General features: G+C 32.0%; 3 protein-coding genes across 3 annotated transcripts; 1 reads left to right on the top strand and 2 right to left on the bottom strand.

Annotated features, from left to right (window-relative positions):
* Window positions 1-654: 654 nt before the first annotated feature.
* Window positions 655-5,576, bottom strand: LOC148166817 (uncharacterized). Its single transcript, XM_088048413.1, has 2 exons — window positions 5,517-5,576; window positions 655-1,406 (listed from the first exon to the last, which is right to left on the bottom strand). The coding sequence occupies exons 1-2, from the start codon at window positions 5,574-5,576 to the stop codon at window positions 777-779; spliced, it is 690 nt and encodes a 229-aa protein (XP_087904539.1). The 3' UTR covers window positions 655-776.
* Window positions 5,577-6,798: 1,222 nt separating this feature from the next.
* LOC148166816 (uncharacterized) lies at window positions 6,799-7,403 on the top strand. The gene is made up of 2 exons (XM_088048418.1): window positions 6,799-6,910; window positions 6,973-7,403. The coding sequence occupies exons 1-2, from the start codon at window positions 6,816-6,818 to the stop codon at window positions 7,385-7,387; spliced, it is 510 nt and encodes a 169-aa protein (XP_087904544.1). The 5' UTR covers window positions 6,799-6,815; the 3' UTR covers window positions 7,388-7,403.
* Window positions 7,404-7,446: 43 nt separating this feature from the next.
* On the bottom strand, window positions 7,447-8,443 carry LOC148166815 (uncharacterized). Its single transcript, XM_088048419.1, has 2 exons — window positions 8,349-8,443; window positions 7,447-8,311 (listed from the first exon to the last, which is right to left on the bottom strand). The coding sequence occupies exons 1-2, from the start codon at window positions 8,441-8,443 to the stop codon at window positions 7,447-7,449; spliced, it is 960 nt and encodes a 319-aa protein (XP_087904545.1).
* Window positions 8,444-9,458: the final 1,015 nt, after the last annotated feature.

Here is a 9,458-nt window from a genome sequence, read left to right as displayed (position 1 = left end):
ATTAGGGGACACTGAATTAGTTCTAAAGAAAGAGATAGAAGAAAATTATAGGTATGTTCAAATTATATAAATAATTTCTTACCTTCACTCATGATTTAAAACTTCAATTGACTGAATGACAAGTTAATACCTACTAGCGTATTTATATGAAATCCTCATAAGTAAACACATGATGAGCTTACACAGGTCTTTTTTAAATTTTTTTATAAATAACACTGAATCATCTTGTTTTTCAACTCCAATCAGTTTTGCAACATTATATTTTTATAAATAACACCAAATCATCTTGTTTTTCAACTTTAATCAGTTTTGCAACATTGTAACTAATGGGTTCAATAAATCAATATAATTAATTCATATATATTTTTATTTATTTTACATGTAAATTTTGCATTTGTTTTTGTAATTGCAAGAACTCAATGTCAGCTCTTAACTTCTTCAAGGCTTTGAGCAAAGATTCGGTCTGTTTTCTTTTCCGTCTCAAAAGATTTTTCAGTTGTTGTTTGGATTTCTGAAAGGAACAAATAAATATTCAAGTTTTTTAACTTTTTTTTTTTTATTTAACGTAAATTTACATATTAGTATTTAGGGTGTTTCTCTTTATATAACATTTGGATATATTTTACATAAAGGCATATAGTACACATTGCCCCTTGCTCGGTGGTTTCACCTTGACATTTTGGACATTTGAATTGAACAGGTACAGGCATGTTGCCTCTAACAATACATAACAGATTATGGTTACAAATTAACAAGTTGCGGTTTAAACAAGCAGACTATATGTGACATGCTGCTGCTTTAAAACTAAGTAAAGCTAAGGAATTTACGTTAAATTTATCAGATTTTTTGCGGTTGAGATATTTGTTCAACCTACGCTTATTATGTTCTTCATTACGGTTGCTAGTTATTCTATAATTTGCTACAGCAAAATTTATTTTGTACCAATTATTATTTTCTAAATATAAGGCACTTTTACAAAAGTCCATGTCAAATGTATTTATAATTTTAAATACAAATAATTCGAAATTTGAAATTTCTGGATAGTTTCCAATCCAAATAATGTTAAAAACAATATTTTTATAGACTTTATAGTATGAAAAAAATGAGTGTTGTTCTGTTTTGATACCAACATATTGATTATAAAAGCGTATTACTGTATCAACAGACTGAGGAGCATCATCTTGTGTGCCTTCAACAAATATATCTACATCACTAAAATGATTAGTCTTATCTAACATGCAAGCGGCAAAACCACCTGCTACAAAACATCTTCTAGTACTACTACTATACAAATTTAATTGTTCTTGCACAACAGTCAAAACTTGGTGAAACGGATTTGATTTTGTTCCCTCACAGGAATCACCATAAAATCGTTTACTAATATACTTAATATGATGTGGTAAAATCTAAAAAGAAAAAAAACAAAACATTTTAAAACGATTTATCCATCTTCAGCAATTGTTTCTTCTGAATCATAGTCAGACTCTTCAATTTCGTTTGGTAAATTAAACGTTTCTTTAAACTTTTGCTTAAGTGTTTTTGGTAAAATCGATTTTGCAACAACTCTATTAACATCATTTTTGCTTAATTGTCGTGGATTCCTACCCAACTCAACTAAGTATCTGGTTTCCTGATATAAATAAAATCGTCTTTTAAAAAAATTGTTTATACGCTCCTTTGTGGCTTGTTCATAAGTTATGCTAGTTTTAACCATGTTGAGTCTTCAGTACAATACAACAAGTTCAAAATGTTATCACCACCACCAGACAGTTTACTTTTTTTAGTCTCTACTACTACTTCTTCACTATGTACTTCAATTGAATAATCACAAAAACAAAAAAAACAATCACAGTTGTGACAGTACACAGTTCCTTGGTCGTTGTTGTTGTTGTTGCTGCTTTGGATGGGTGTAGGAACAATTCTTCTTTTTACAGCCTTTTCAGTTATATCCTTATCAAAACGATTGACGTCTACAAAAACTGTGTCCCATTTAGATCTCAGACTGTTAAACTTTTAAATTGAAAGTGTTAATAAATTAAAATAAAATTGAAAGAATTTAAATTAATACAAATATCCCCAAGGTAAAGTGTCTGTGCTCATATTATTTACTAATCTTTTATCATCCGAACCACTTAAAGCCAACTTTGTTTGTTTCAAGGTAAAAACTGTATGCTTTTGTGATTGGATAACATTTTGAGTAACATCTAATTTTTGATTATTAAACAAACATTCAAAATAATCATCAAAAGTAATTAATTTAAGAGCAGATGTTTTTATACCTTTAGCCTTTTTTATAATTCCAAAATTTGCAATAAAATTATAAATTTTCCGTTTACTTGACTTTTCTCGTTGCATATTTTCAAGACGTTTTTGTTTGTCAGCGTTATCATATAAAACTTTAATTGAGTACATTTTCGATCGTAGACCAATAAAATGAGTCATAATTCGACCACAGTTCTCATCCTTCATAAGGCCTAACACTTTTTTATTTTTTTGTGGAATGTTATAAATATTATTCAGTGGGTAATCTGACGTATCAAATTTATGAATATCCTTTTTTATATGTGCATAGATATCATCATCGTTAAATAAGTAAATCAAACCATCTGTATCAGTATATAATAATTTTACATTAGTTCCAAATTTTGATAAAATGTAATTGTAATGAAAGTCGTACAAAAAAGTTTTTGATATATCTAAAATTGACATTCCCACGTAGATAGGTTTATTAAATGTAATTTCCAACCGTTTCATTTCAATTAAAATCATATTTTTACTAAATATTGTACAACTATGAAAGTTTGGTTGTGAAATATACCAATTTGCACCGTATCGTCCTTTGGTGGAACTTTGGTGGAATTGGTGGAACTAAATGCTCAGAACATAAAGGTAAGTCTTTATGCAAATCAAATAGTGTTGGTGGATATTCAAGATCTACTTCAAAAATGTATCCAATTTCACAATCATCATCGTATAGTGTGTTAAAATCAATTTTATAAATATCTGGACCACTAATCCATTGAAAATCACCCATAGGCAATGAATAACTCATTGCAGCTCCATAAAGATTGTTGATATCAAAATACATAAGGTAAGTTGATGGTTTATTAGGATTATAAGCTTCACCCATATATTTATTGTTTGCTTGCCCGTATCTATTCGAACATTGTGAAACTCCTCCTCGAATACCTCGTTCAAAAAACATTATCATATCAACATCAGTTAATAAAGTTAATTCAACGTTTGTGATTTTTAACATACTATCAAAAGATAATCCTGGAGCTGTACAATAGTGACGACTATCTAATTCATATGTTTTCATACAAGTAGATCTAAAATTTTCAAATATATCAGCCAAAAGTAAAACGTCAGTTTTTAAATACAATTCAGCATACTCTTGAAGAGTGTTAATTTCAAATACTTGCCAAACCGTACAAGCATGTTCATAATCGGCACCAGAAATCTCAGTATTAGACACATGACTAAAAAACTTTTGCATAGATGGTAAACTATTCTCTTGCAATTTTTCCCAACAATCAAGATACTCATAAGGAAAGACCTTTGCGAGTGACTAAATTAAATTTTAAATCATCTTTATAAAATTTCCGTATAATAATTTTTTGCTCATCATTTAAATATGTGGATAATTTATCAATACTACTTGGCATAAATCTGTATGAATCTAAAAATCTAAATTTAATTTTACTGTTGAGAATGTATTTAGTAAACGAAATATATTTTTCTTTATTAATTGGTAATAGATCAATGTGTCCATCAATTTCTGTACTTAAAGCTTTAATTATAAAATGACTATCATAACCAGATAAATTATGAAAAATTACTGGAATAGTATTCATATCTTGAAATTTTAGGTTACATGAGTTATGAGCAGCACCTCTGAACTTTCCTGTTAAATGACAATGATCTTTCACTTTTCTCTCATTATCATCGTTTAAAAATGCTTTACAACAAATATGACATTTCATTGCTAATAAGAAATTTTGCTCTTCTTCAACAGATAATGATTTCATTTTACATGGGTGAGAAAAAATTGTTTCCAATTCATTTGAAATCTTTTTTAATTCATGTACAAACCATACTGAACAATTTTTACCGGTATAGGTATGAAATCTTGATAATGAATCGTCATAGGAACATTTTAAATAAAATGCAATACTAAACGGTTTATGTTTTTGATACTTCTCACAAGTGTTTGTTTTGTTTAAATCTTTATAGTTTATCAGTAGACACTCCAAATCAGCGTAAATAACGAAAGGCACCATCAGTTTATTTTTATAATTTTTAAATTTTAGAATACTTTTATCTTTAGAGGGAAGTTTTATTTTAGTTTCGTTTAACACTGAACAATTTCGCATATGATCATTAACTATATTTTGAGTAGAAAAATGATTTAAACATCTTTCACAAACCCACTTTTTATTTTTAATATTACCCATTTGATAACTTGTTAATCGTGCTAAATTTTTAATGTAAGCAAAATGAAATAAACATTTATTAGAAAGTTCATCATCATCATCATCATCATTATCAGTATCTTTTGTTATCATAAGTAAATTAATTTTAGGTGAAATTTCACTTTTACTCAACAGCAAAGGGAGTATTTTTTTCTTTTTATTCAAAATAGTAAAGACATTTATTGCCAACTGATTCATTTTTTCAAATTTTGGAATATCTTCAAGAGCAATGGGAAATCTTATATTGTTGAATTTTAACACCAAACTAAAATGTGGATAAGATGTTACACGTGAAACATTTTTTATTGTTTTTACAGGATATAAAGCACAAACAACAGCCCATAAGAAGCAAAATTGGTCATTGTTCTTGATATTGACTACACTTTTAGTATTTTTAACAAAATCAGGTAAATCAACATATGTTGAAATACCAACACTGATCGGATTATATTTATTTATATTAACTTTCAGATGTAAAATTTCTTTTAGAGCCCACCCACTGTCCCTTTCTTGAAACTCTTCTAGTTGTAACAAAATTTTTTCATAAACATTAATTTTGAACCAATTTTTCAAATCTGTACTTTTATCAATTACCATATTTGGAGTAGAAAAAAATTTATGAGTTGTCTCGTGAGTGTGAGGTTTTATAAAGACTCCAACAAAAATTACATTTACTTTTAATAACGACCTTTTCAATTCATGTAAAATTCGTCTTGAAAATATTCTAAAGCATTTTAAGAGAAATTTTTTTGGATCTTTCAAAGAAAAATTTGTTATCATACCCGTTTTAATTCTACTTTTAAAACAAGAGTCAACATCTTGCCAAATTAACTTTTTAGATTTTAAATACTTTACACTATGTATTTTTTGTTTTAAGATTAGTAAATAATCCTTTAAAATAGTTAAATTTGATTCAATTTTTGCAAAATTTTTTACACAATTTAATTTATTTTTTAAACATCTCTTATGTAATAAAATGGTTTTTCTGAGCCAAGTTATATATTTTAGAAATTCTTTCTTATGTTTAATTAATCCACTAACCTTTTCAATTTTGTTAACAGCAGAAGTTGAGATTTCATCTAAAATCTTTTGACTGGCCATCTTTTAGAGTCTGTTTACAAAATTTGAATTAATAAAAGAATAATATTAGCAAAAGTACTTACTTTGAAATTTCACTAGCAACACTTGAAATGTAAACTGCAGAGACACATTGAAAACTGAGTATGATTGAAGCTGTATTTATATTATAAAATTTAAAAATTATCAGAGCATGCACGTGTCATTTTTATCATCTAAAACTGCAAGAGTTGCAAATAATTATCATTTTGGAAAATTAACCTTTGACATTCAAATTATCAAATTTTATCTAAAACTGTAATTTTTAGAATGTGATAATCATTTGCAACATTAAAAAAAAACCAAAATTATATTTTATATATTTTAATTTTTTACAATACATATACCACATGTATAAGTTGTGCATGTTTTCTAAAGCACAATTTAAGTATTCACTATGCTTTAAGCAGTGGTGGGACTTAAAAATTGTCTTCATGGTGTTTACTGGAAGACATCCATCAGTTTCGAGGTCGACAATATCCTCATCCAGAAAAAATTGCTGTAACCATTTTTTCTTTTGCAGACCTTTCACTGCCACATGGACTTTTTGATTTGGATTGTATTGTATGAAGTCCTTTAGAAATTTCTCGATGCTTTCATACCTTATTGTTGATGGATCTTCATAGTAGTATTCAACCCCGTGTATTTGATCAGTAGCGTAGTCAATCTGTTTTTGGAAGGCAGCACTGCACATCTCGATTGTGACCGGAAACTTGATGAAGGCGTGTTGGTATTGTTGGGTGTCGACATCCAGAATTGCCAATTCTTTGCATACAAAGCATGTACCGAGTTGGTAACCTTGTATGTCAAGTAGATACATTTTGCTTCTTTTCACAGTTGATGTAAAATACAATTTAATTCCAGAAACATATCTTCACCTATTTATACCCAAACATTTTTTAAAAATGCATGCACGAGTTATTGATAAAGATGTTTTTCCCAATAATTTAAGCAGCATTTGCATTTCTTAAATGTTAAACAAAATAAAGATAACTGGTGTGTGTTTTTCCATATATTTTGCAAAAACAAATTAATGCAGCGTAAGTGCAAAATTGATATTTATTGGTGTGTTTTTTTTTTCATCAATTCTGTTAGCATGTTTTTATCAGTTAACCTTACAATTTTGTAACAAAAATTATCAAGATTTTTTAGTTTGCATACTATAAAAGCTTCGAGAATTTTCTGTTTCTTCATCAGTGTTTGAATCTCAACACCACAACCAAAATGTCAACCACACCATGTACTATTGTAGTGTTTAGCGAAGATCCTGAAAATCTGCCTGCTGAGCATATTACGGTAGTAATGAAGCAATTATTCCAGTAAGTTTTTTTATTATTTTTTTCTTAGTATTTTTTGACTCATGTGTTTGGTGTATGTTCAGATATGGCGTGCTCGAGATTAAACGTTTGGGAGACAAAGTGTTTGTTTCCCTTAAATATTGCCCTCGAGGCAGTTCGTTAAAACGAAAATTTGGCAATTTACCAATTAGATATATTCGCACAAAATTAGACAATGAAGCCGAATTCAAGATTTTGGAAAGCGTTGTGAGACGCTTCAGATTCAACCTCGTTGAAGAAGATGTCAACGAAGTGGAGAATCTAACTAGTCCAAAGAAACGGGTGTACATAGAGCCACCAGTCGAAGAAGAAGATGAAGATTTGATGGATGATGTAGTTGTCATCAATAATGCTCCTTCAACTTCTCAAAAGCAGTGCAAGAATCGACGACGAAAGGAACCCGTCAATCATCGTCAACATCCCGATGCAGAAAAAAACTTTTTCGATGGGTTAGAATAAAAATATAAGCAGATAATTAATGTTTTTATTTTTCCAAAAATTCAATTTATAAAATGTTTTTACAATAAACGGACATGACCTGTCAGTGGTTCATATGTGATAAATTGTTCATGCAGAATCAAACAATAAGCTGCAGTATTAGCATCTATATCTCCTTCAGTTTCAAATTCCAAGCGAACATCTATGGTGGTTTGTTTAATTACTTCGTTTTGATATGAACAATCAATGACAATTAATGGAGCAACCTTTTTGAACTTTTCCAAATTTAATAATGGTTCACAAACTGGTTTTTTATTAAAATAATAAGCTTGTTGAAAATGTGTGTACATTTTGTATGCCAAAGCGTACTTGTTGTGTTTATAATCCAAATTTAAATTTTCATATGGATACGCTTGAGAATTTAAGTACAATTTCATGTTTCTCAAATTGCAATGATCAAAATTGCTTGCATTCTTTTTCAAATTGTTTCTTCGATCAGTTTGAAATCCAACAATGATGAAACGTGGTTTTTGTAGAAATGTTGAGGTTTTCAACACCCAATTAAAGGAATGACTTTCTTGCAAAAGTGAATAAGTAAAAAGTTCCCATTTTCGATGAACAATCTCCAAAGGAATATTTTTATCGATTATGTTTAATATTTTTAACTTTTCATAATCAGATACTGTTACATGAGGCACTTTCCATGTAATTTTTTCAATCAAAATTTGAGCTTTTTCAAGGCCTGTTGTTTCAATAATACAGTTTAAATCAGAATTTGAACGAATTAAAACGAGTTCCTGACGAAGATTTATCACAATTTTTTTATAATCTTCAGCAAAACCTAGTATCATCGAAAGCGGCCAACATACATCAAATTGTCCTGTTGTATTATCAACAAGTTTTACGTCATCAACAGGAAACCAACCAGCATTCATCAAAGCAGTACTTTCGTTTGGTGTGTAAGATACATAACCCTTTCTACCGAGCTGTCACCTCGACGTGGTGAAAGGGCCCAGTAAGTTCAATGATTCTGGGGTCGGTTAGGACGGGAGCCGTGCTCCTGGTAGGGGCACCCATGTCTGAACGGTCCCGGTTGAGAATGGAAGCCAAGAACAGCTCAACGCAATCCCAAGGTGTGATCTACCGTGCTCAAGGGATGAATGGCTCTGCGTCAGTGAGTCTTGAACGGTGACCTCCGGATACCAGAGGACCTCCGGTTGTACACAAATCCTCTTACTGCAGCATGCGGAGCTCTACTGCAGCGGACCTCCCTTCTCCGGTACTCGTGGGACACTCATGGACGAAGATTTACATTCAAATTCTAGCAGTGGCAGGGACACGGACTCGAGCTTAGCCGGGGACGTGGACCGCCTCAAAATAATTAAAAAAAACCGCAGTGGTGCGGCAAAAAGACGGGCTCGCAGGGACCGTGCAGCTTCTCAAGCTGGACAGGGCTCAGCGGGACCGTCTAGACAACCAGAAGGACCCAAAAAAGGTAGGGCTCCATACGTGGGGCCTAACCCCAAGGGCTCCTCTGAAAAAACAAGAACCGGGCAGATAACCGGCTCCAAAAGGGGACGGGAATCTACCGGGACCCCTCCCAGCGCGGGTCAACGCGCCAAACGGGCTAAGCCGGCGGACACTTTTGTTCCGACGGTGGCTCCGGCTCTTCAAATGAGCATTTACCCTGAGGGCTTCCCTGCGAGGCAACTCACAAATGCTCATTTTGAAGCCATACAACAAAGGTTGTATGAGGCGCTCATGAGAGCGTCTGAGCAGCCCAGTGAGGATGGGCACATCCCACACCTGGTTAGTGGTAGGCTCCGGCAAGGGGCTATCCACACAGAGTGTCAGGATGAACGAACCAGAGAGTGGTTAGGGCTCGTAATACGGGACCTACAACTCGAAGGTTTGGAACTGAGGTACACACCCTCAGCAGACCTGCCTAAGCCAAGAAAGGCTCTAGTGGTCACTCAGGGGCCTCCCCAGACCCCAGAGCAGATACTGGGCCTACTTGATGCACAGAATCCAGGTCTAGGAGCGCGTAGTTGGGTGATCTACGGCTCTGAACGAGTGGGCTTTAGCTCAACTC

This window comes from Gnatocerus cornutus, unplaced genomic scaffold (genome assembly GCF_029298725.1).
Source record: "Gnatocerus cornutus isolate USDA-ARS CGAHR unplaced genomic scaffold, icGnaCorn1.1 Chromosome12, whole genome shotgun sequence".
In the NCBI taxonomy this organism is placed as follows: domain Eukaryota; kingdom Metazoa; phylum Arthropoda; class Insecta; order Coleoptera; family Tenebrionidae; genus Gnatocerus; species Gnatocerus cornutus.
The sequence above is the reverse complement of the archived record's forward strand: the minus strand, read 5'-3'. Positions and strand labels throughout refer to the sequence as shown.

Coding starts and splice junctions, on each gene's coding strand:
- LOC148166817 (XM_088048413.1), bottom strand. CDS start 5,576: ATGGCCAGTCAAAAGATTTTAGATGAAATCTCAACTTCTGCTGTTAAC. Junction 1,407..5,516: donor CTGTTAACAAAATTGAAAAG/GTTAGTGGATTA, acceptor TTTTCTTTTTAG/ATTTTACCACATCATATTAA.
- LOC148166816 (XM_088048418.1), top strand. CDS start 6,816: ATGTCAACCACACCATGTACTATTGTAGTGTTTAGCGAAGATCCTGAA. Junction 6,911..6,972: donor GTAATGAAGCAATTATTCCA/GTAAGTTTTTTT, acceptor GTGTATGTTCAG/ATATGGCGTGCTCGAGATTA.
- LOC148166815 (XM_088048419.1), bottom strand. CDS start 8,443: ATGGGTGCCCCTACCAGGAGCACGGCTCCCGTCCTAACCGACCCCAGA. Junction 8,312..8,348: donor CACGTCGAGGTGACAGCTCG/GTAGAAAGGGTT, acceptor ACCAAACGAAAG/TACTGCTTTGATGAATGCTG.